The 27,858-nt window shown below is 43.2% G+C and overlaps 1 protein-coding gene across 1 annotated transcript in view; it reads left to right on the top strand.

Moving 5' to 3' along the window:
- Nucleotides 1-1,266: 1,266 nt before the first annotated feature.
- The window catches only part of minar1 (membrane integral NOTCH2 associated receptor 1), a gene marked incomplete at both ends in the record, with an annotated part of 86,787 nt that continues 60,195 nt past the window's right edge, over nt 1,267-27,858 (top strand). Inside the window, 2 exons of the mRNA XM_083995408.1 lie at nt 1,267-2,112; nt 4,745-6,244. Coding sequence (XP_083851534.1) covers nt 1,267-2,112; nt 4,745-6,244 — 2,346 coding nt within the window. The remainder of the gene's footprint in view (nt 2,113-4,744; nt 6,245-27,858) is intronic.

Raw genomic sequence — 27,858 nt, 5'->3', positions numbered from 1 at the left:
CACTTGGCTTTTTTTCCTCTTTTCTTTTCTTTTTTTTTTAATGATTTCGACTAACCAATGGGTTAAAGTTAGTCTCTGTCAGTGAAAAGCCCTCGCGGACGCAGCCGTGTGGAGGGTGCGCGCTGCGGATTCAGCGCCGGATGATGTTCGATCACTGTGTTGGATCTCTGCTCTGCCCCGAGCTGATCAGATCATTCTCCACTCTGCTCCCAGCAACTCAGGGTGAGTGTCGGTATGCACACACACACAGACACACAGACACACACACACACAGCTGACATAAAGACTGGATCGTCCCAGTGTTCGCACCGCGCTCTGTTGGAGGCTGTCGGACTGCAGGTGGGTCGGTGCTCAGGTTGTATGGGGGTTGAGGTTTTTTTTTTTTTTTTAATTATCATTGTGGATCATAGTCCTCCTGCTGACTGCATGTAACAAACCCAGCACAGTCCAGGACATTAGGCTACACTGTGGACTGACTGGATGTCTCAATTAGTGATGATTGCAGGGGAAAAAACAACAAAAACCAAAAGCAGATGAACTGAACAGATCTTTAATGGGATAGTTCACCCAAAATTCAAATTCCACTCATTATCTACTCACCCTCATGTCGACTAAGAGCTGTGAGAATTTTCAGAGTCCTCCGTCCCTTCTCTGAGTTACGGGGGGGTCCGCGCAGCAGTATTTGTCCATATAATGGTTGTCAATAGATACCAACTTTCTTCGTCCAAAAGGACACACCAAAAAACATCCAAATACCTCCATACTGCTCGTCTGTAATGTCCCTCATGTATTGAAGCCCCGACATGAGAAATTGTTCCGCCGGTCAGTGCAAATCATGCGAGATTTGCACTGACACAGGAAGAGCAGTGAACTGAGACACTGGGAGTTTCCACTACAAACAAGCTTAAAATATAGACTTATTTTTTTCTGAACAATTTCTCATGTCGGGGCTTCAATACAAGAGGGACATTACAGACGAGCAGTATGGAGGTATTTGGATGTTTTTTGGTGTGTCTTTTTGGACGAAGAAAGTTGGTATCCATTGACAACCATTATATGGACAAATACTGCTGCGCGGACCCCCCCGTAACTCAGAGAAGCCACTGAGGACTCTGAAAATTCTCACAGCTCTTAGTCGACATGAGGGTGAGTAGATAATGAGTGAAATTTGGGTGAACTATCTCTTTAACTGTGTTGTTTCCAGGTGCTGAGCTTCTCCTAGGGTAGGACCTTTCCTGTTAGGCCTCTTCCTGCCGGTCATCAGCCATGGACCCCCTCCCTGAGTACTCTCAGTTCCTGGTCCGGATCCTGGAGGAGCTGGACACCAAGCACAGCATCATGTCCTACCAGGACCTGTGCAAGTCCCTGTGCGCTCGCTTCGACCTGGTGCACCTGGCCAAGCTGCGCAGCCTGCTCTTCTACACGGCCTGCCTGGACCCCGCCTTCCCCGCCACGCTATTCAAGGACAAGATGCGCAGCTCCATGGAGGACCCCGAGTCCAAGAAGCTGATGGTGGCGGCCGACATCGTCACGATGTTCAACCTGATCCAGATGAACGGAGGCACGGCCAAAGACAAGCTGCCCGTGGTGCACAGAGCCAAGATCCACAAGAACCGCTCGGTGGAGCTGTGCAGGTCCGACAGCGACGCCTACAAGTATCAGGACTGCGACAGAGGGGCCGGTTACGAGCGCAGGGACGGACACCACCACCATCACCACCAACACCACCACCACCACCACCAACGCCCCCAGCAGCAGCACGCCGCAGCTCAGAGCACCCCTCCCTGTCCTAAACTGTCCGAGTGCAAAAACTGCGAGCAGTTTATTCCCTCCTCAGACCCCAACTTCATCCTGGGAGTGGGCAAAGACCTGAAATGTAGAGCAGCCTCTCTGGACAAGCTGCACCATCTGCCTCAGTACTCCAACAGCAGTCCCACACCCTGCGAAATGCAGAGCACCTACTTTCCCATGGACATCGACAGCGAGTCCACCACCGACCAAGAGTCCCTGCAGCACATCGGCCACGTCGAGCCTTTTTCTGTTCACTCCTGCATCCAGAAGAGGAACATCTTCAAGGAGGACTTTCACAACTTCGTGGCCTTCTCACCACAGGTCTGCTTTTATATGATGCTTCTCAGTTTACTAGATTAGAAACTAAACTATTGTGATTTGTTGTCATCTTTATAAAACTGTTCAGCATACAGTAGCATGTGATTCTTAAAGGGATAGTTCACCCAAAATTGAAATTTCACTCATTATCTACTCACCCTCATGTCGACTAAGAGCTGTGAGAATTTTCAGAGTCCTCCGTTCCTTCTCTGAGTTACGGGGGGGTCCGCGCAGCAGTATTTGTCCATATAATGGTTGTCCATGGATACCAACTTTCTTCGTCCAAAAAGACACACCAAAAAACATCCAAATACCCCCATAGTGCTCGTCTGTAATGTCCCTCTTGTATTGGAGCCCCGACATGAGTGAAATTTGAATTTTGGGTGAACTATCCCTTTAAGTCACTCACTTAATTTATGAGTTACTGATTAGTTTTCATTGACATTTGACTATTTTTTTTCATCAGTTTACCACCAATTAGTGTCACAGAAATATCTACAGTGTAGCTGTATTTCACTTTACCTCAGCACACAATGACATGAAATGTATTTTATATGTCAAATGAATAACAATGACATTTAAAAAAATAAAATAAAATAAAATTGCGGGCATCGTATAGTTCACTGGGTTGAGCAGGCGCCCCATATACCGAGGCTATAGTCCTCTCTGCAGTGGCCCAGGTTTGATTCCCCCAATTCCCTTTGCTGCATGTCGTTCCCCCTCTCTGTCTCTCTAAACTGTCCTGTCTATTAAAAGGCAAAAAGCCCAAAAGCTATTTGAAAAAAAAAGAGAGAGATGAGAATAGAATTGAAGGAAATCTGGGCTCTAGAATCAATCGTCATTTAAAACACCGACATCAACGTAAATGCAACAAACATTAAACACCTTCAGGCTGCAGATATTCTTAATTAAACGGATTAATATGTTGATGTGTAATTTAGGGTTAGGGTTACACAGCAAATTGAGCACAGCTGTGATTAGAGTCTGGTATGGAGACTGTCAGGGGACGTATGGTACAGAACACTCAGTTCAGGAAGGTGTGCTGCTAAAAATGAGAGCAGTTTGAAGTACATCAGACTAAAAGCCCTACATTTAATTGTCATTCTTTTAAAATGTAATGAAGCATTTAACCTACACACCTGCTGTGTACAAGCAGGTAATAATAATACAGTGTAGAAACTCCCATTTATATCTCAGATTAGTAAAGTAGCCCATGCTGTGTGTGTGTGTGTGTGTAAAATACAATATTTCCCTTAAATGACGTATAACCAAACATAAAATAGCAAGTACAGTTCTAGAATAAATCTACCGGTACTTAATTACTTTGCAGAGAAACAGGAAAATGCTGTAATATGTCATGTCCCAGTTTAAACAGACAGAAAACATGGAAGAGGCAGCCTGTGGGACAGAGTACAGATCCCCTTTGATTGTTAAAGGATAAGACACATCTCAAAACACATCTCCCAACCTGTGTCTTAATCTTACTTTAAGATTTAATGAGAGCCAGTTTTATGACACCAGTTATTAATTACTGCTTTAATTTAATGACTATTTAAAGACCAACTTGCATTATCTGAACACTACCCTGACATGTTTTTTTTTATTTCTGAAGGTCAGACCATTTAGTGGAGTCGCATTGTTCCCATGGGAATGATTTAACTCTGCTGCTTTAAATCGTTTTTCAATAGCATCAGTTCTTCAGTTTACAGGTTCATTTCCATATAAATTCAAACCTATTAAACCCACAGGACTCTGTAGTTTTTAGGTTTTATAATTCTATTATACCATGTGTCTGTGTGATGTCTGTGTTTTAAAGGGATAGTTCACCCAAAATTCAAATTTCACTCATTATCTACTCACCCTCATGTCAACTAAGAGCTGTGAGAATTTTCAGAGTCCTCCATGCCTTCTCTGAATTACGGGGGGGTCTGTGCAGCAGTATTTGTCCATATAATGGTTGTGAATGGATACCAACTTTCTTCGTCCAAAAAGACACACCAAAAAACATCCAAATACCTCCATACTGCTCGTCTGTAATGTCCCTCTTGTATTGAAGCCCCGACATGAGAAATTGTTCCGCCGGTCAGTGCAATGACACAGGAAGAGCAGTGAACCGAGACACTGGGAGCTTCCACTACAAACAAGCTTAAAACATAGACTTATTTAATTTTTTTCTGAACAATTTCTCATGTCGGGGCTTCAATACAAGAGGGACATTACAGACGAGCAGTATGGAGGTATTTGGATGTTTTTTGGTGTGTCTTTTTGGACGAAGAAAAGTGGTATCCATTGACAACCATTATATGGACAAATACTGCTGCGCGGACCCCCCGGTAACTCAGAGAAGGAACGGAGGACTCTGAAAATTCTCACAGCTCTTAGCCCACAGGACAGTGAGTAGATAATGAGTGAAATTTGAATTTTGGGTGAACTATCCCTTTAAGTACCTTTTAAAAGCAAGTACTGTTTTACTCTTACTTGAGTAACATGTTGACTGAGCTACTTTTCCTTGTAACGGAATAAATTTTGACCAGTAGTATTTGTACTCTTACTCAAGTACTGGGGTGGTGTACTCTGTCCATCTCTGGTGATGTGTGTGTGTTTTAAAGTCGTCTACTCTGGGTTCCTGTTGCAGGTCGTCACCACTGACAGCAAGCAGGGCATCAAGGCTGCTGAAGGCTACCACCGGAGGGAGCTGCACAAGCCCGCCACCTTCTTCAACCACAGCTTCGAACTGCCTTACAGCAACCCTTACTTTGAGCCCATGCTCAACTCCCCCCTCCAGGACAGACGGAGGGTGAAGCACGAGAGCCTGGACGACCTGCAGGCGTCCACCTACTTCGGTCCCACCACCGTCTCCGAGTGCGTCAGCAGCAGGAGGCTCAGCAGCCGAGCGGGGAAGCAGCCGGCGTGGCCCGTCAAGAGCCTCAGTCTCAACACGGAAGAGGGCCCCGCCGACTTCGAGAGGTCATTTCTCAACAGCCCAAAGCCGCTCAAGGAAAACCACCACCAGACCGTCAGCATCATCGGCGCTGACGACGAGCAGCGCTTTCAGAGCCCGAAGGAAAAAGTGTTTGCGTCTCCTTCTGGCTTTGCGAAGAAGACCAACGGAATAAAAAGCAAAGATGCGGCGGCGCTGATAGCGGCCGGACCTGCGGGTTTGGACAAAAGGGAGGCGGCCAAAAGGTTTAGGGAGAAAAATATCAATAGTCTGTCTTTTCAAGGAGTGGACAGCTCCTCCAGCGTCGGGACTCAAACGGAGCAGGCCGAGCAGAAGAAGTTGAAGGAATACGCGGCTAAGTTCAGCGAAAGAGAAAGAGAAAGACACGCCCTCAAACACTCGGACGAGGACTCGGAGATCGTTAGCGACGACATAAGCGATATATTTCGTTTCCTGGACGACATGAGCGTCTGTGACTCTCTGGGCATCGTCCAATCGTCGTGCTACAACAGCACCGGGTCTCTCTCTCAGATAACGCTGAAGTCGGAAGGCGACAGCTCCCCTGAACGCAACACGGTCAAACTAGCCAAGTCCAAACTGGACCGCCTCTTCCACTCGCTGGAAAACACGGACGACGAGCTCAAATCCAGCGTGTGCAAGCTGGTGATGAGGATCGGCGAGATCGAGAAGAAGCTGGAGTCTCTGTCGGGGGTCCGCAGCGAGATCTCCCAGGTTCTGTCCAAGCTCAACAAGCTGGACGAGAAGATCCAGGAGCCCGAGGCCAACGGGAGGCAGAGGGAAACGCCGTCCGGGTGCAACACGCCCTCGTCGCATCCCCACCACCAGCAGCAGCAGCAGCAGCCGCTCGTGGTGGACCCCTCCCTCTCGCCAAGGGTTTTCCAGTGTCACACCACCGGCCACAATGTCAAAGTGGACAACGGTCCCAAGGGGGACTGGTGCTGCTCTGACGGCAGCAACAGCGACAGCCTCAGGGTGAAAGCTCTGAAGCAGAGCATGCTCACCAGGAGGTCGTCCCGCTCCCTCAACGAGGAAAACAGCGCCACCGAGTCGAAGGTCGCCAGCATCACCAACTCTCCCCGAGACTGGAGGACCGTGTCCTACACCTGCCACCCCGGAGACGACGGCAAGGACAAGGACAGAGACAGCAAGGACAGACACCGGAAGGCCAAAGAGGTACAGTACAGACATGATTTTTAACACTAGAACTGCCAACATTCCATGTACTCCTAGAACCGCCAAGAGGTCATTTTGACCTCCATTCATTCTAATGCAAAAATGGTAAATGGACTGCATTTATATAGCCATATACATTATATAGCCAGCCAGACACACAGTTCAAAACACTTTATAGTAATGCTTCACATTCATATACACACACATACTTTACAAAAAATAACAATAGTTGTTGCTAGGCAACCAATATAGGCGACTCTTTATTTTTCTCTTTTTCAAACAGTGTGTGTATATAAACATTTTCAAATCATGTCCATTTCTCATGAGACCAAGGGACTGTCATTATGTTCAATGTTTATGAGTAATGTTCATTTGTTATCTGTTTGACACTGTGTTTAACTGTTTGACAACTTTTTAATATCTGAACTCGTGTTGTGTTGTGGGATGAGGTCAAAATGACTTATTAACTAAATATCTAACTATCTAACTAACTAACTGACAAACTGAGTGACTAAATGGACATTATTTAGCCCAGATTGCAATGTTTGGAAAATCAATTTTATAAATTTTTATATACACACACTGTTTGAAAAATAGAAGAATAAAGAGTTGTCTATTCATGGGTTGCAGTGACGTCACGTCGAAGGGACCGCCGCCATATTTGTGTCCGATTTGACAGTTCTCCTCATATACAGCATGCAAACCGCAGGATGGAAATTACAGTTTCTTGACAAAATGACAGGGTTTCATACATCCTGTCTGGGTTTATATCTCTATAACAACAGACAAACTCCATATTATCCCACTTATTACACAGTTTATGAATTAATTAATTAATTTGAGACGTAATGTTGATCAAAGTCCTTAGTCCGGTCACTTCTCCCTGTTTGCTCCTCACCCTCCTCTCGGTCGACTCGTGTGTAGTTTTCAACGAGCTTTTGATAATCAATCAGTAGATTGATGAATTATCATGTAAATGTTACGATGTGCGCATTTATGTCGTCCTGTCTGTCATAAGAGATGACGGTTACGGGACACGTTTGTGTCACGGACTCGCGGTGGCACAGACACAGCTGGTCACAGCTGTGACAGCTGCGCTGGCCCGTCCGCTCTGTCCGCTCTGATCGCAGGTTTGGTTCCAGCAGCGGTGAGGGAGGCAGAGAGCCTCCACTCTCCCTCTAACAAGCTACAAGTCATTTTTCTAACATTAAGCTGGTAAAACTGAAACACAAGGTAAAAATCCTTGATAGTTCTTCTGCCCTGCTCCGCTGATCAGAGCGGCGTCCCTAGCAACGGCCCGTTTTACTTAGCAACGGTCTGTTACACAGAAATAAAAGACCCTAAATGCAGAATCAGTGAGTAATTAAGAAAGTAATCAAAATGCAGAATTCAATATATCCATGTTATTAAAAAAAAAGTGAACCCCCTCTTTTTGTGAGACTTGTCACAGCCCATGCTGCCACTGATAGACTGCCTGCAGTCAACTATTTATTCCGCCTATAACTTTACGTCTTTTGGGATGGAATAAAACTGCAGTCCGGGGTTTTCTTTGGCGACTGCTATCACAGTCAACAGCACAATATAATCCTGGCATCTTTCAAATAACGTCAATTTTCGGTCTCTTGCTGATTTCCTCCTACTACTCCACTTGTTCTGGTAACGTGACATGCTGTGATCTGTGCCCAGATTGCCCTGATTCGGACACAAATATGGCGGCGCAGAAACACAGTGACGTCATGTGAATCTAATGAATATTGAGCTGTGTGTCTGGCTGGCTTTATAATGTATATGGCTATATAAATGCAGTCCATTTACCATTTTTGCATTAGAATGAATGGAGGTCAAAATGACCTCTTGGCGGTTCTAGGTAAAATCACTCTTTTTTTAGTTCTCTTTTATACTAGAATCGCGAAAACGCATAAGATGATGTAGAACACACTTTTAGGAAAAGTCATCGACTGGGAGACATAGGGTTTTTACGCAAACAGAGTTACATGCATTTTAAGAAGCCAGAGAGGTCAAAATGACCTCATGGCGGTTCTAGTGTTAAATTCACTCTAAAATGAGACATAAAACACACACAGTCTTTGATATACATAAAACATGAAGCACAGGTTCCGTAAGTGGAATAATTAAAAGGGAGCAGATGCAGTACGTGACATAACAGAGGCATCAATTATACATACATGTGTGTACTGTAAGGAGGGAATCAAAGTGAAAAATGAGAAATGTTAGCGAGAGTGGAGGAGGAAGCCAGGATGCTCTTACATTGTGAGGTCCAATCTGTTTGTTGTTACATAATGTCTTATGCCATGTGTCATTATGTCCAGGACACTTCAGATGCAATACTGATCTCATTAAGTTGCATTTAGAATAGATAAATAGTGTCTGTGGGTCAATGACGTGATGCAACCCAGCGGCAAATGGTGTAACACTTAAATCCAGTGTAGGTGGATAAAATATCTAATATTTATCGTTCTTTTTTTTCCTTTTGATTCATTTGACATTTTCAGGGGCATTCAATCTGACTTTTGTTAAAAAAAATGGTGTAAATGACATAAAACCAACATCAACACAAAATGTACATTTCAACAAATCAGATGCATGCTTCTAAAACAATTCTTTTTTTTCTCATCTTGCCAACCTTTATCTGTCATTGGCCTCTATAAGTGAAGATGCTGAAATGGAATCTGTGACATGGATCAGAAATCATATTTAACTCTCCTATTTAAAGGTCCAAATTTAACACTTCCTGTGTGTAGTTTTACAACTCCTCTCTCATACTTCTCTCTGGAGCTCTATTAACAACGGATCAGTGAGCCAATCAGAAGAGAGAAGGCTCTGGGCCAAACATATTTGAATCTAATTAAATATAATAAAATATAGCAGATTTCTGGTTTGACACTGAGAGAGATCAAATTCTGCTAGACTGGATGGTGGGTCCAGGTGGGCGGGGTTTGATTTGTTGTGAGATCACAAAGTTCCAGCTGGTTTTAAAGGAGACATATTCTGCTAGCCTGACAAGCCAGACTATATCATTAAAATGTCTAGTCTGGAAACGACCGGTAGACCTCGGCTCAATCCAGGGGGCGGGATGAAGGCTGTCTTTCAAACTGCCTCTGCACCAATAGGGTAGCGCTACGACCAATCAGAGCAAAGAGCAGGATGACGTTAGCCTGACAAGCCAATTAAAATGTATGTCGTCATGGCGCTAAGCCCGCCCAACGACTCTCTAAACAGATAGAGCGCTGTGATTGGTGAACACAAACGTTGTTCGAGACTAGGGATGCAAACAATTAATCGACTATCGATTAATTGTCGATAAGAATTTAATCGATTAAATTAAATTACTTGCAATTAATCGTTCCTTTTCAATGGGAGTTTTACTGTGAAATGTAAACAAGCAAAGCCGACATAATGTAGCGGATCTCTGTGTAAACGTGTGCAGCGCACTGCAGCACACAAGGGAGAGAGGGAGAGGAGGTGAAAAGAGACAACAATGTTACCTGTTGTAGCTTTACGGGACTCAGGCTGTAGCCTATCGCTAACACACAGACGACCAGTGAGTAACGAGTCAAAAAGCCGCCGACATGGAGCTGCCTGAGGAGTTGTAATGCAGCCTGACCGCAGCTCAAACCGACCCGGTGCCTCAGCACGGCAACCAAGCTTTGATAAACACACCGTATCCGCGCTGGTTTACAGTATCCTTCCGTAGTTTAGCCGGTCGCTACCGGAGCTTAATTTAAAAAAAAAGAAAAGAAAAAAAAGCGCTCGTTGCGGTGCCGCGGAGAACAGCGCGTGTGTCCAAGCTGTGTTGGTTTATGTAACTTGAGGGGACAGAACCACATGTTTATTGTCATGCATTGCTGATCTGGGCATTGTTTCTCAATAAATTAGAAAACCCTTTCCTATCATTCCCCTTTTCCGTGCATGGTTGAAGGAAATTTGGCTCGCATCCACACTCCTACTCCCTCCTGCGCCGAAATGTCACCTTAAAGGAGTATTATCGCAAAATTCGGCCACTAGATGGAGCCAGGCGGAGCTTATCAGATATAAACAAGTGGGCAGCTGTCAGAGAGAGAGAGCAGCCTCGTTAAGTCCCCCCCCCCCCCCCCCCCCCCCCCCCCCCCCTCCCCCCCCCCCCCCCCCCCTCCGCCCCCCCTCCTTCTCCTCACCAGGCTGAATGAACGTGCAATCGCGGGAAAAAGAAAACTCGCTAGTGGAAGCGGCAGCTCTACGTCGCGCACAACCACAACAACGACAACAACAACTGAAACGTCCTCCTCCTTAATAACGCTGAGAGGACAGCTGAAGAAAGACACAGGGACTTGGAGACAAAGTGTTCTACCAGCGATTCAGTGACTGTGAGCACCCTAACACTGCTACATTACTTACTGTTGCATATTTGTCCGGTTCGGAGGTCTGATTTGCGAGTTCCGAGTGCATTTTAATGCAGCAAGCGCCGGGCCGGCTTGGATCATAACAAAGACAAATGCTGCATTTGCCCCACGGACACTATACTGTTGGCGATTTTTTTTGTAAATTTAGTTATGGCTCCCCCCGACCCATCTTTTGCATATTTCAGCTTATTTTATGCTATTACTGCTGTATTTGCGATAATGCTCCTTTAAGTCACATAAACCAGTACGGGTGTGTGGACACAACCACCTAGGCCTATATTGTTGTCAGCGCGACAGCGCCTCATCACCGCTGGTGTTTAAAAGGCTCCGTTCTTTCTGCAGTCAGGTTAAAGCACACATCCGCCGTGTTGGTAAACAAATAATCCCTCTATATCAACGGAGGAAACCGTGCTTGATCAGCTTGGGTTGGAGGTGGTGTGAGTGCGGGTCAGCGGGGGAGAGAGGAGGGGGCATTCGGGCTTCAGCACGGTACGGAATAACTGGCCCTAGTGTGAGTGCGTCCTTATCTGTGGCCGCTGCCAGCGCCACACAGGCTTTGCCTTTCAGCAATCAAGCGCTGTTTTTGTCAATGTTAAAAACAATAACAGCAACAGCTGTAGGCAGCTGAGATCGCTGTGCCGTCACCATAGAAACGCAAGACGCATTACGGCTCATTCGCAAAACACCTTTCAATGGAAACACCCGCAAATGGCAATTGCACTTTTTCGAAGTTTCAGAAATATCGCTTTTATTTTGCGAAAATCTGTAATGGAAACGCAGGGGTGTCTCTCATCTCATCTCATTATGATAGGACTTCAACCTCAGAGCTCTCTGTCCCAAATAACGTGCTACTTAAACATTTTCATTGTGCTGTGCTCTTAAAATAAACTAACAAATACTAGTGTAAAGTCCATAAGGAATGTTGATCTTAAATTTTCCCCTTAAATTTAGGTTCTCAGGAAAATCGCCGCTTATCAATTAATCGATCATCGATCGATAAGGTCTATCAACTATCGATTAATGAATTACTCGATAATTTGCATCCCTATTCGAGACTCAAAAAGTTCCTATGGCTCGTTTCTAGACCCACCTACGGAGCAAATTGATTTGCTGCCGCTAGGGTGCGTCTAGATTTCTAGACTAATATTCTGCCCCCTTTCCACAAATTAAAATAGTTCCCAGGTGTCTTAAAGACATGTCTGTGACATGCTTTGGTCAAAATCCCCCAAGGATCAAACATCACAGCTCTTTTCCTCCTCTCTAAACAGCCCTGTTCAGAACGGCTGCTTTCAGTGTCTGTCCCTTTAAATGCAAAATGCAATGCAAAATTGAAAACTAATAAGATCATTGTTAGACAACTGAGTGAACAGCTCGTAAAACCACGTGGATTTCAACCCAGGGAGCCTGTACATTACAGATTTTTTTTGTCAATTCTCACATTGTGGGGGCCAGAAGGGCAAGACAAACACCCAAATATATGTTAAAGAGCCTCCAAAAAGTGATATTTCTATAATATGTCCCCTTTAAGCAATATAAGACCTTTAAACTAGAACAAAATGACCTATTTATGATCATGTGACCCTTTGAGAGACGGGTGTGGGACATGTTACCAAAGTGGGACGGAGGTTACTGTAGGAATTCAGCACATCTCTGCTAAAACCACACCTGACATGGTAAACTCACATGTCCAAGAGAGACACCTTCCACCATCTTCACCCTATCTTTGTTGTAGCTGCATGTCTGTTTTTTCTGCTCGTCTCCATCATAAAACCTGCACAGCTTGTGAATTTTCTTTGGTGGCCATAGCATGAGCAGTGAAGTGGTGGTGGCAGGTTAATCTGCAGTTGACCCACGTGTGTGCACTTTGACATCAAACGCACAGCTCCATAGCAACGGCCTTCCCCTGCTTTCTTCACTGCCATTTTAGAAAAGCGCCCAGTTTTAAGAGCAGGAAACTGGAGTCTATTCAATTGTGGGACACTATTACTATTCACTATGTGGGACTCCAGACAAAGGATAAAAATGCTGTCCAGTCCTGCTTAAAGTGGGACACCTGCTTGTGCTCAAGGATTTATTACATCACTGGCAGGTGGCTTTGTTGGTTTTATGGCTTCAGTTGGAGCTGTCCTGGGCTTTGGAGCCACTCCAGGCACAGTTTAAATGGATCGGTCTTTACTGGGCTTTGTCCATGTCGGCGTGCTGGTGTTAAAACGCTGGTTTCAGTAGCTGAGGTCCACGGTGCAGCAAAGTGGCGAATGTGGAGAAATACCTGGGTGCACCACCTTCACCTTTTGTAGCAGTGAAAGTATAGACTTTCCTTCAGTTAAATTAGGTTTAATGCTGGTGTTTGTTCCTCTGACATGCTGCAAATAGCTTTTATATTAAAGAGGAACAATGCAAGTCTGGTCGCTATTCCACTGTTTTGCTAACCCTCCTCCCGGCCATGTGCATTTGTTTACAATGAAGCCGGCGGAAAATCAATCAATGGAGCGGTGGATAGCGTTATATACGATGTGACGACGTTTATATTTATGTAGTCTTAAAGGGACAACGAGGAGTTTTGGAAAAGCGAAGTGTTTTCACACTACATTTATGAGCCTCCGCGCACCGTAAAATACTTTGACCGGCGCAAGACAGACTCATGTTTTCATTCATCAAGAATTAAAGTCAGAGGTTCGAAGACGATCACATACCGTCGTAGCTCGACCATAAACGGCGATTTGGCGGCGTTATTCTCATGACTCGCCGCAAAACCGAAAGTAAGGAAATGCTGGTCGGCTCGACCAGCATCTCCGCCACCACTAATAATAACAAAATAACGATAGAGACAAAACAACATATTTAGCGAAAATTGGCCCATTAACAAGTGTGGGTAGCGTAGATTCATCCACATTAACGTGAGACTTTTTTATAACCAAATAGAAACTCCTCGTTGTCCCTTTAATTGGCATAAACAAAGGATTACGGGTTACAGCTCGTTTGTGTCGCGGTGCTGCAGGGTCCAGAGCTGGGACACGGGGGCGGTGACCAGCTACTACACTGATGTTGCATGGTTGGTTTTCAGCCATGAGACGCCAGGTGGACAGAGAGCCTCCGTTCTCACTGTAACAAGTCACAAGTCATGTAGTTAACTATCTTTAATGCAGTTTTTATTTCACATCTCAATAAATAATAGAAATACTGGTCATGTGTATTGCCAATGTACACGATGCAGCAGCTGTAGTGTGTATACCAACACTTCCTCTTCCACTTAGGTTATTTCCCTACTGAACATCTTGATCGTGGCTTTGCTTTCGTTCCAGCTCTTCACCATCTTTATAGTGTCTAAAGTTGAAACGTAACCAGGGGCTGGATATGTGGTGGTATGAATTTCTTCTGGATAAAAGGAACATCTAGATGGAGACAGACTTTTTTTTTCTTTAGCAGCGTTTATAGAGAATAACACCTGGGAGCAATTCCAAACCCCTGGTTTGACCTCCTTCATCTTCTGATCAACTAAATGACTCCTACTTGATAAAGTGTTATCTGTCTGTACACCCTCTCTTCTCCCTTCTTTGATCTTCAGTACATCACTTGACTTCTGGCTAAACTGATAGAGTCTGGGGTTCCTCTCGTCTCCTGGTAATATTTAAAGGTAGCCTACATTGTGTAAGTTCTCCTGTTATCTATTCACGAAAATCAATTATTTCGTTCAAAAGTACGTTCATTCATCAATAATCCCCCCCATCAACAAATTGAAGTGTTCCTTTCAGCTCTGAATGAGCCGTTCATATCTCCATGGAGCGGGTAAGCTCGGTGCTGGCTGCCATGTGGTGTCTCCATGTTTTTACGTTCAGTGGCAGCGTGACGGTAGGAAACCACGGAAACTCAGCGGAGACACCGGAGCTGTCGGCTCAGGTGGAGGTGGCGTCTGTGAAAAGTCACCGCGGTAACGCAGTGAGGACTGTGAGGACTGCACGTGAATGCTGCATTCAGGTGCAGTCGGAAAAACGGCTGTCGGTAACAAACCAGATGTCATTTTAGTCACAGAAGTCCAGAGAAAGCCGGTAAAACGTGGGTCAGGTCAACAATACGACATCACCATGACAACATATTGTCAGGTGTATTGTTTTGCCTCGTGCTGACAGACCACTTGTTTACATAGAGGCTTGTTTATGCCGTTACCTGCAGCGGCTGTTGTCTGTCTGCCATCTAACCAATTTCACGTGAATGCAGCATGAAAAATACGACTGAGTTGCTTGCGATCTACAACCGCACCGCTAGATGGGAGTAATTCTTACACTATGTACCTTAAGTTCAAAGAAGTTTTGTTCTTAGTGTCTGATCATTGGGTGACCATCATCTGTTCACTGTGGGTCGGTCTATCACCTCCGACCTACTCTGTGTCCGGCTCATTCTGCACCACTAATAAACCCGCCCCACTACAGCAAACTCTGTAACCAAAGATGTGTGGGGATTTTCTCCAGCACAGCCTAGATGGAGTCATGCAGTAGTAAATAGTAAACTGTCCAGCAGCCAGTGGGATCTGAATCTATTGCTCAGGTAGATCAGCTGATCATCAACATGTTGATGTTGGGTGAATAAATATAATAAATATTGTGTATGTGTATGTTCAGACCAAAAAGTGTGGTAATAGGAACTGACAGTTGGAGTTGGGCCATGTTGTGTACTTTATTAGTGGACTGATAGGCCAATGCTAGTGTATCTGAGCATAGACTCACAGCGTTAACTCTCTTTCCATCTCCAGTCTTTGCCTTCATTGCTCTTCAATTTTGCATGCAGTGTCTCCATGGACACTTTTTTAGCCCACTCCAGAATTGACAGAAAGCTTTAACTCTGCTCCTCTTAAAATCAGGTCCGAGCTCAAACAATGGCAGCAGCCTTGAATAAATCAATCATGGCTGTAAGTCAGTGTATGAAAGCAGAGCAGAGATGGGAGGAATCAGGTCTCCAACTGCAGTGTTAGGGCACGGAGCAGTTATTACTTCACTGCAGTGATACAGTATAATATCACAGTGAAGCTCCTGTATGTTCTAACATGCAGGAGCAGAATATCTTGCCTCCATAATCAGAGCCCCATTTTTTTTTTTTTTGCTCATTCGATTCATCAGCTGGTTTAGCCGACCTTTGTGTGACTGAAGGGTTTTTATCTCACTTCATTGACCAAGAGTCAATCAGAGCTTCTGTTCTCCTAATGACGCAAGTTAGAATGTCTGTCACCCACCACAGAACACTTTATATCACTTCTCTTCAACCTCATTGTCTGAACTTTTAGAAGCAGTGTCTCTTACTAAAATGTCAGTATGTTTATATGTTTAATTCATGCATCCAGTTTTTCACTGCCATGATGCTGCATGTAATTCTTGGTGATGTATGTGTAACTGTTGTGCATGAGTGGGTGTATTTATTTATCTATTTATTTACACATTTGATTTGCTTCTTCTTGTCTTGTGTTCATCTTAAAGGACAATTCCAGGCAAATTCAACTCTGGGGTGTATTTTCCTAACATTTTAGGTCTTAAAGGAATCTGAAGATTTTCAGTTTAATTGCTCCTGTTTTGCGGTTGTGTCATAAACACAGGAATATCAATCTTGACTTGCTTCAAGTGTACATTTCTTTCCACAGACAGCATCAGGTGGCTACTCAAACATGCGCCGAGAAGTTATTTTTACTTGAAGCAAGTCAAGAGTTGATATTCCTGTGTTTATGACACAAACGGGAGCTTTCCCACTGCATGTGAACACACCAAGCATGTCAACTGGGTCTCGTGCAAAACTTTGAATTAGATCTAGTTTTACAAACATGTCGGCTTGCTTGAAGTAAATAAACTTCTGGATGCATGTTTGAGTCGCCATCTGACGCTGTCTGTGGAAAAAAATTGCGGCTTTGAGGGATGTAAACTAGCCAGGCTAGCGCCGCCTACTGGTTCCGGCAAATTTAATTTGCCTCAACCATATAGTCAGGGAACTAGCAATGCGTTTCAGCGAACAGACGGGTAAGTGAAGGCGATGACGTTGAACTCAAGCGCTCAAGATTAACCTATGAGCTTAACCGGTGTATAGCACACGTGACCACCAAGCAGCAGCGATTAGTTGAAGCAAATGTAAGCAACCGCCTCCCGGAAGCAAACGAATCCCTATGGCTCGTGTTCAGACGCTATATGAAATGTAATGAAGTAAGCGGCTGATGCATCAGGCTAGATGTAAACAGCCTAAGCAGCGGAATTTGCATCCGCTCCCATTCATCGCTGCCGTGGCGATGCGGGGACAGACACAACTACCGCAAAACAGGAGCGATTAAACTGAAAATCTTCAGATTCCTTCTTTTAGACCTAAAATTTTAGGAAAATACACCCCTGAATTGAATTCGCCTGGAATTGTCCTTTAAGGCGGGCTTACATTGTACGATTTTGCCACGATTTTGTCGTCCCAGACGAGTCGCAGCATAATTTGCGTCCTAAAGACGAGTCGTCAACCTCACGACAAATTTCTGACATGCCAGAAAATTTCTTGTCGTGACGGACAATGTATGGGGTCCTACGTCACGATTCTGCACATACGACAAGTTTTTGCCCCCAAAAGTCTAATCACATTACATCCCATCTCTTCACCGCACATTTGGACACACACACACACACTTCTGCAACCAACCTCTGGCCCACAATCTCCGTCTGCGGCTTTTTTCAGAAAAGCACAAACAAAAAGCGCGACTAGCCGTTCGCCAGCCATTCTCTGCTATAGGAACCAACATCAGGAACCAATGTCAATTTGAGGTTTACAATCGAGCAATTATAGAGCAGCACAAATCTCAGCGGCATCGCAGGGTAATCGTGGTGGAGAGCAATCGTAGAACGACGTGCAATTAGTGAAGGTCTGAGACTGATCTGAGACGTAGGACTGAAGAGGGAAGCTCGTGCAGTTTGAGATGTGAACAGACGGATAGTCGTGCAGTGTAAGCCCGCCTTTATCCTTTCTATAGAAATGTTGGTTCTTTGAAGTTTGAGTGAGTCACTAAATCTGGCACTCTAATTTAGCTAATATTTGTGTCACTGCTCAGAACACATCAGAAAGTAAATCAAAGAACAACAAAAAAATAATAATAATCACAGACCAATTTCAAAGCTACTTTTTATATCAAACATTTTAGAAAAATATGTCTTTGTGAAAAATGTCAGTTCAGCTTTTTTGACCACCGATATCACACTTTTCACAGTGAATGATGAGTCATTAATGGCTGACAATGGGATGTGCTCAGTCCTCTTTTAAACTGTAATGGGCCTGTCCCAATATGCACACTCGAACACACTTACACACTTGGGCACTTGGTGTGCGCGTTCATGGGCTTAGTGCCAGTGCGCAAGTGTGTCCCATTTCTCCAACGACCGAACGTGCAGCGCGCTTGATTTGTACTTTACCCACCTATGGTAAGACCACATCCGAGCGGTGTTTGGCCAAGTATAAATCCCACAATGCACCAACCCACAAGCCACGTTTAGGAAATGCGATTGAATTAATTTCAATAAAATTAAATTAACTTTCTATCTCATAATTATGACTTTTTAATGTCATATTTTATATTCATCATGCTCTGTTCATGTTTTTATTTAATTTTTTCATTTTTCTTGTTTGTTTTATTTACTCACGGAGTTGGGCTTACACATTTATGATTTGAATCTTGCGCATACAGACACTTTTGTAGATAAGACTGTGATCCAGCAGCACTGTTTATTAAAACTGTTGCTGTGTGTGTGTGTGTGTGTGTGTGTGTGTGTGTGTGTGTGTGTGTGTGTGTGTGTGTGTGTGTCGCAGTTGTGCTACTGTGCGCAATGGCACAGGCTGCACTTGTCACGTATGTCCCGATTGCTTTTAAATCTCCCCCCACGCGCTTGGCCACTTAATCCATGCTTGCACACTATATGTAAATATACGTTCCGCCGGCAAAACGTCAGTGTGTGCGTACGTAACCAAGCGCACTGAGCCAAGTGTGGAGAAATGGGACAGGCCCACCGACACTCCATGTCCAAATGGTCAAAGGTAAACTTCACTGTGACATCATTAGAGCACTGGAAAAGAGAGTAACGACACGCATTGGTTCAATGGAAGCGCCTCCTGATGGAGGAATATGGGTATTGCAAAAGTGCCCAAGAACTGACAACTCTGCATTGTTGGTGAATGAGCAAGTGCGGTATTTTCAATAATTTAAGGACATTTATAGATCACCCACGTTAATAGCATCATTGAGGATCCTTTACAGATAAACATTAACACAGAGGCGAGTAAAAAAAAAAAACAAAAAAAAAACAGTTGTGTACATTAATGTTTCAATCTACATTTTGTAATAAACAAATTATAAGTATAATTTGTTATGACCAAGACACCTAAAAATAAAAACGGCCGTTTTCAAGCAAGTGGGCAACACACATACATTGGAGTGAATGAGTTTTCTGGGCGCTTTTGCAATACCCATATCCTGCCACTCGGGGCGCAAAACCCTTACCACGGGAGTCAATGGTGGTGTCGTTACTCTCTTTTACAGTGCTCTAGACATCATAATGTTAAATATAAACATGTTGTGTCAGGGGGGGAACGTGGACCCAAATACACTCAAAGTAATGGTCAACGAAAGATATTTATTTAAAAAAGTGAACAAAAGGTCTTCAAAGTGCAACGGAAAGTAACAAAGCACCAACTAAGCCTAAGTCCCAGACTACACAGAGAGAGTAGCTACAACAGAAAATCACAAAGTACAAAACAAGAGAGTTGAAACATAAAAACACAAGGGCAGGACACAGGACACAAAGACAACGCATGAACAACGTAGCAACACAGACGCTCCGATGAAAACAAAGGGAGAACACTGAGGTTAAATACATGAGGAGAAACAAGGCACAGGTGGGGAAATCAACACAGGTGAGACACATTAGGTAATCAAACAAGCGGGAAACTTGACAGGAAGTCAGGGGTAGGACACAGACTTCAAAATAAAACAGGAAGTGTGGACAGACCATCACATGTCACATGTCTGGCTATCATTCAGAGTTGTAGAGGATGAGGATGCAGAGGGATTATGACCGTACACCACACAACTTGGCTGATGGGTGCTGATGCTGATACTTAGATAATGTGGACAAAGTGAATCATCATCTCAGGTCAAATCATTTTTTTAGGATTTGATTGGGCGAGCCATCACGTCAGCATATGTGATGTATAATTGATGACAAATTAAATTAGAAGCTTCCCTCTTGGTTCTGTGGTTGGCATAAAACTGACAATTTTGATAATGGATGAATCATTTCAGACACTGAATGTCAGTCATGCTGTGCAGTCTCTCTTTGTGTGAACCGGTTTTGAACTGTTGCTCATGTGAATGTGTCACCATTTAATGATGAATCTAAAGATCAATCAACAGATTGAAAAGTAATGACAGTTAGATTCATTAGTTACGGCTCATCTGAAAATAAAAAAGAAACACAGTCGTGACACTTCATCTTCTATTTCCATATAGACTGATGAGCCTATGGAATAAAAAAGATAGCAGCGTATTACAGTTAAAGCTCTGTTACTGTCATGTGGCTACCTTTGTATCTCCCACAGACAAGAAATGTGCAGTACTCAGTCATTCAGTGAGAAGAGGAATACTGTCAAATTAGGGAGACTAAAACCGGCCAAATGGACAGGTCGCCTCGGGGTGTCTGAGGCCTCTGCTGCATTTGTTAGCTGTCAAGAAGTCACAGCTGGAGGCAGAAACATCCACCAAGCAGAGCTCAGGGAAATGGGACTGTTCTGTTCAAAGCTGAGAAGCAGAAGAATCCTCTTGTGTTTGAGTTTATGGTAGAGGTGGCGTCCATCACAGTGACCTTGAATTCTGTTTCTGCCTGGGAAGTGTTTGACTCAGCTCAGCCCCTAACTCCTGCTGAGGCTTTGGTGCCATGATGGTTAGTGGCAGGCATACGCTCACCTACTTGTAAGTTAAGCCACACTCTCTATTATACATATCTTTAAAGGGATAGTTCAACATTTTGGCAAATTGGCCCATTGCTATAATCCCTATAGTCATAGCAGTAGGTTTGTTACCTTGTATTTGTCCATGCAAGCTACTTTTAGAACGGCGGAGCAGAGCCGTGAGCTGCTCAGAGCTACGCTACGGAGGCTAATGGGATTTCTTGGCTTCCCTCATCAAACTCATCAAATACACAATCCAACAACTCCAAAACGCTCTGGTGGACAAGTTGTGACCTGCACATTCACCACGCTATGAGATAATAATGGAATGTTATGAGACAGAGTTGTTTTAGAGGCAAATGCAGAGACTGTTAGCAGAAAAACTGCTCCTGATAGGAATGGACATCAGCTGTTTTGCATGAATTTACCCCAAAACGTTGTGTTATTATCTCATAGCGTGGTGAATGTGCAGGTCACAACTTGTCCACCAGAGCGTTTTGGAGTTGTTGGATTGTGTATTTGATGAGTTTGATGAGGGAAACCAAGAAATTCCATGAGCCTCTGTAGCGTATGCTCTGAGCACCTACAGCAGGGGTACTCAAATACATTTGTCGAAGGGCCAAAATTTTTCTTAACAGACACCTTGGGGGCCACACATTCAAATGAATAGAAATAGAATAGATTGAAATTAAATTCACCTTTTTCGTCTAATAATTTAAATATTTTTATTTTACTTGTAAGCACATCATTTTTATTTATACACTTAATGGTGTTTTGTATGATACAAAATGAAAAATCTTGACATTATCATATCATCATTTACATATCATGCTGGAGCTTTACACTGCTGACTTGTATCCTCAGACATGCCCTGTGATTTTCAACTTAAATATGACCTGACCATCACAGGACGTCTGACTCTGTTCTGAGGATACAAGTCATTGGTCCTGAAATTTGTGTTTCTCTTCTATAATACACATTCTACATCTCGGAGGCGACGTCTTTCTACACATGGGCTTCCTTCACCTTTCAAACGAGGCAGAGCTCAGTGGGAAACAGTAGGAGAGACACAGACCGAAGGCAGCGGACACAACACCGGGGGGGGGGGGGGGGGGAGCAGGTCGTGCAGCTGTGCGCCACTGACGTGCACGAAAAAACAATTGCGTCTCATCACATGCGCGCGGCTACGGCTTTTGAGTTGTGAGCGTGCATGACTCGCGGCTACATTGAATGGGTTTGAGCGCGCGCAAAAGACGCTTCATCTGAACGGCCCCCATGCATGATGCACACACAGTTGAACCAAGACGGCCGTGAAAATCACCCACGGTCTCTGCAGACAGCTCCCCAAATTTTCACGCATGGTGATTTGGGTTCGTCGGCGTTTCTGTATCCCAGTGCAGCGCCTCACAGGCACACACAAACGCTCCGCACGTGTTTCCATGTCCCAGCGCATTGACTTACAGGCGCACGGAGCCCGAGAAATAGGAGTATACAGTAATATGTAAACTAGTAGAACTCAGTCGCGGGTCTGATTGGAAGGTTCGGCGGGCCGGATGCGGCCCGCGGGCCGCCTATTGAGTACCGCTGACCTACAGTATGACTATAGGGATTATGGCAATGGGCCAATTTGCCAAAACATTGAACTATCCCTTTAAGTCTTTACCAAAAAAAGAAAAGAAAAAAACTCCTCTGCCTCTGTACCAGGCTGTAAACATGTTTATTTCTGCTGTGATGTTGGACATTTTAACATGGGAGTCTATAGGGACTGACTCACTGGAGACACACTCATTAGAGGAACAGCAGGTTTTACCATTTCCCTAAAATACATTGACTTTTGTCACTAGCTCCCATAAAACAACTGAAACTAAAAGAAAACCAAAAGATTCATATAAATAATGGGATTTAAATTGAGTGTTGATAAAACTCTGTGTTTTATGTACAAATGTACAAATCCCATGCCTACTAGATTTCATTCAGAATTATAATACCAGCACCACATTAAGGCTTTATAATTGTTCCACACTTAATTAGATTAGATATGCAGACGGAGTAGTGAATGCGTTTATCTCATCTCAGCTGATGTTTGTCCTTGGGTTCTCAGCAGCAGCTGCAGGTGGATGTGAGTGTGAGTGTGTGTGACGGCAGAAGAAGTGAGTGAATTTTTTTGCAGATAAAGTTCAGGTAATCTGCGATGAGGTTTGAGATATCAGGAGATGATATGTCTGGTATAGAGGAACAACCCACACAGCTCATTATTTTTAATTAGACCCTCCCCATGGAAAATAATCATTACCTGCACTTTTCTGACACTGCTTGTGATATTAAAGAATTTTCTCTCCGTGGAGCAGAGAAGTGCAGCCTCGCCGGGCTGAGCTGGCAACCGAAAAAGCCCCGAAAAGGAAATTAATTTAAAAAGCAGACATGTAGGACTCAGCTGAGACCAGAGAGTGGAGAGCAGGTGGATGGGATGTTTTATAGTCAGGTGTCAGCAGCTGATTTTACATTATCTGAATGATGCCCTTTTTATGGTCCATTTAAATTTTAAAATGACAATTAATACCCAATATACTAACTGCATACTGTACTAACTCCATGAAAGTCAAACAAATCTGTTGTGTTAAGGATCCTTCATGAAAACATCATCATCACAGCATTTCCTCATTCAGGAAAAATAAAATAAAAATCTCTGTTGTGATTGACATGCAGTGATTAATATTTTGTTTAACATGATTTTCATACAAATATTGAAGAAAAGGGAAACTGGAGCTAAAGTTTATCTACTCTTTTTAATTGAGAAATTTGCATCAAACCCTAAGCCCCGCCCACCACACACCTGCTCCAGGTTGACAGTTGAAGGACTTTTTTAGAATGGTTAGCAGACTTAGTTAGTCATATCATATCTTATAACTAAAAGATACCATATGTAAACAGAATTTAAAGGGATACTTCACCCAAAATCAATAATTCAAAAGCCTTTTGATGACACCGAAACTTCTACAAAACCTTTAGTAAGGAAGTTAAGCCCAAAAAATAGGCCTTTGACTTCAAGTCATGATGCAAAGGTCTCCTTTGGCATGGAAGTACCTTAGGGTCATACAAATGAATCTATCCAAAGACACAAGTGAGATCACACTTTGTATCCGAAATAAACACATTTTTAAAATGCCTTTTTTTAATTGAGAAAACGCATGCTAAAAGCACATTCCATTTAGAATGTCCATATAAACTCAGGCAGATCCACTAATAATGCCTTCAGCTCCTGGATGAGATCTACAGCTTCTATGACAACATGGAGCTGCTTGTGTTACAGGATATTGGGTTTTATTAATGTAAAAACATTAATAAAACTATACTGATACTGATTTGTTGAACATCAGACGGAGTGCAACAAATATAGCCTACAAGTAGTTAAATAATAAGATGTAATTCATATCACAGTAGTGTCAGGAAAGACCAATTAGCCAAATATTGTGTTGGTCAAAATATAGGCCTACCTAGAACTAGTTACTGCTTGTGTATGTTGATTTGAAAAAGTTGAATTTACATGTATGACCCATTCTGGGTCATATTAGAAGTCAACTTAAAGTCAAAGGAAACATGTTTTTACGGTTCTCAAATGTAAAAATGGGTCACATTGGACCCTGTACATTATTTAAGGCTTATATAACCTGATACTGAAATCATTTTACATTGTGCTCCTAAAGAAAACTAACAAATTTTAGTGTAGAGCGCCCTTAATAAGCAATATTCAGCTTTTATGTACATATAGGGAAGTACTTCCTTGGCATGACGGTGAGTAGAAAATTGGTGAATTATCGATTTTGGGTGAAGTATCCCTTTAATACTTGGTTTTCATCAGAAGGTCTTTAAAAATACATATACAGAAAAACAGATAACAGTGACTCAGGTTCAGGCTAGAAATCTCATAATATCCATCCATTCAGTATAGTACGCTGCACTCAAACCTCAGTTTGTCTGCTTTGGTTTCCCAGTCATTGCTGAACCATTTTTCTTGACAAAGGCAACACAATCACTTCATTACATAACACTTTGGTTGATGCTGAGTCTTGATGTCTAAGCCAGGTGGACACATGTGATTAATTATTTATGAAGCAGCAGTAAATCATAAGCAGGTGTCAGGCGGCGGTTACTCTGTCACACTGCCAACCTGTTTCTGCTTCTCAGCGCTGCACAGATGATGGAGATAGTGATGGAGGGCCTCTGGTTTAGGGCGACGGACTGGGGTTTTTCATTATCTAACATGCTCATTCATCTGTGTGTGGAGGGGGTTGTGACTAGCCTGTGTAGCTACAGGCTTGAAGCACCAGCTCAAAATTGAAGCTACATCTTACAGCCACGGTGACTCGTGTTTCAGGTTCAGCAATTGTAGAAATGTGGGGTAAATGTGGGAATTTTATTTTATTGCACCTTTACACATATCTGTGGTGATATACTGTAGGTTTGGAGATGTATGACTTCTTGCGCTGGTGTTTTGTACTCCATTTACATCAAATTCTGCAGGCAGAAAAAAATCTGTTTTGTTAAAAGCTGGCACAGTGCATCTGTCCTTGTTTTATACAAGGTCAATGTTTTGTTGTGTACTGTCTCTGTCTAAATAAAATTTACATTACATTACATCAGATCTGTCCATCGCACACAGCTCCTTCAAACCCCATTTTTATACTGATTTTCATTCAAACCAAGATACGTTGGGTTTTTTTCTGTGCTGTTTCGTTTGTCCGTTGATGTTGTTGCTGTATTTTCCTGCGCTCTATAATTAAATTTGATTAGATTGAGATTTGATCCCAGACTGGCATCTATAAAAATAAAAAAATAAAAACCTGTGCCCAGCTCTGCTCTGTTTTGTGGATGAGCAGGTGTTACATTTAAGAGATAACTGAAAACATTCAGAGCATCCATGGGCTTTGTAAATCATGGCACCTCTTTCCTTTTCTTCAGCCTTACACCAGGATATTCGAGTGGAGATCTGAGCAGGAAAATACATCTCACATTACCTCGTCTTCTCCTGGCTCTGCTACTGGGACACGTTTTGACCATTGTTCTATTCTGAGCACATGTTGTCTGAACTCGCCTCATCATCCTCATGCTCCTGTGCTCCTTTTGAATGATGCAAGTCTTGAATGAAATCCTTATCATCTTTATCTCCTCCTGCCGCCCAAACTCTCCAATATCAGAGAAAATGTAGCAGTACTACAACTGGCACCCCAATAATGTGCTAAACAAACCTCTTAATAAAGAGAACTACATCACAGACTCTATGCTTTTTAACCTTCCTCTTGTGTTCGGGTCACCAGCTAACTGTTTTCATATTTTAAATGCATAAAAGTACCACATAAATTTGTTTATTGCATCAAGGCTTTTTTATTATTATTATTTTTTTTACAAAATTCTAAAATGCTCTGGTTAAAGGGACAACGAGGAGTTTTGGAAAAGCGAAGCGTTTTCACACTACATTTATGAGCCTCCGTGCACACTGTGAAATTCTTTGACCGGCGCAAGACGGACTCATGTTTTCATTCATCAAGAATTAAAGTCAGAGGTTCGAAGACGATCACATACCGTCGTAGTTCCGACCATAAACGGCGATTCGGCGGCGTTATTCTCATGACTCGCCGCGAAACCGAAAGTAAAGAAACGCTGGTCGGCTCGCCCAGCATCTCCGCCACCACTAATAATAACAAAATAACGATAGAGACAAAACAATATGTTTATTTAAAATGGGCCCATTAACAAGTGTGGGTAGCGGAGATTCATCCACATTAACGTGAGACTTTTTTTATAACCAAATAGAAACTCCCCGTTGTCCCTTTAATATAAGTCTTAAATAGTTCTAACTTCCGACAGCAATCACTTATAGTGTTGGGTCTGAAACACGGGTCTGTCAGTCACTCTGCTCTGCTGTAAGCCGAGGAGAAAACTTTCCTTGTATCCTACAACCTTTATCCAATGAGGAGAGAGAACGGCATAAAGGGGCGGTCCTCTCTGTGTGTGCAGCCAAGGGATGCGCGTGAATGTGGTGACGTAGGGACGAGGGGGGGGACTGCTAACTCCATCTGCTGACAAGAAGTTAGCCAAAACCACCGGATCGCTCACTTCTGCTTTAAAACTGAAATCATAAGTGCCAAACCAACCTTTTCATGGATAAAGAAGCCTAACAACGTAACCAAGAGATGAGAAACAAATGGGATGATAAATAATTGTTTTAGTGTCCTGACACAAGACGAAGGTCAAATTGAAGTCAATGGGTATACTGACAAAAACGGCCCAGGGGCCCACACCAAAAATATTAAAACCAATATTTTCATGGATTAGGAAGCCTAACAATGTAACCAAGAGAAGAAAAACAAATTGGATGAAAAAAAAATGTTTTTAGTGTATTTTAAAGCTGATTTAAGACACAGGTCAAAACTGACCCAAACACGAGATGGTAGCAGAAAGCTAAGAACACAATAGTGGGGTAAAGCACGCACATCCAAACGTGTTACAGGTGCAGGACTAACAAACAAAATTGACTTAGAAAAAAAGAGTGAAGTCCACACACTGTATAAAACTCCTTGAGTGTTTATTGTAGATCAGCGTTTCGATCACAGTGGATCTTCGTCAGGAGCAGAAAGCTAACACAAGACGAAGGTTAAAATAACTATTGACATTATGACACCAGAATAATACCAGGAAGTTTAATTCTTCCTTTATTGGAGTGAATTAGATGTATACTGTAAATCCTGGTTGCTCATGGAGGTGCATTTAAGGGTTAATGCATTTGCAGTCTGCAAAACCCAGAATTACATCCAATGATGGCAACAACAACAACATTTCTAAAGTTTCTATTCACATCGCAGCTATAGTTTTGGTAAAGATTAGATAACAGCTGTGGCTTTTAATCAACTAAAAGAAGCAAATAGGAAAATCAGACACGTTACACACCATTCACCACCTTATTGCTAAAGAAAGGACATTACATGGTGCATTAAGCATTGGAATAAGCATAAATCAAATGAGCTGCAACATCCAACTGTATATTGGTGAAGCAACTCAGGGGTTTATTCTGTGATGGGGCGTTAACTCATCTTATTGGCTCATAAATTTAATGTTCCTTTTATCGTTTGATTCGCCTTTTTAGTCTCCTCTCTCACACTTGGTCAGGGTGGCAAAAGAAAATGGTGAGAAAAAAGGGAAGAAAAAAAAAGTGCATAATGACAGCTGGGACTCAGCTGCCACAGTCAGCTCCTCTGCCAATGGACTGTAGCATCA

Source organism: Trachurus trachurus, assembly GCF_905171665.1.
Source record: "Trachurus trachurus genome assembly, chromosome: 3".
NCBI classification, from domain to species: domain Eukaryota; kingdom Metazoa; phylum Chordata; class Actinopteri; order Carangiformes; family Carangidae; genus Trachurus; species Trachurus trachurus.
The sequence above is the reverse complement of the archived record's forward strand: the minus strand, read 5'-3'. Positions and strand labels throughout refer to the sequence as shown.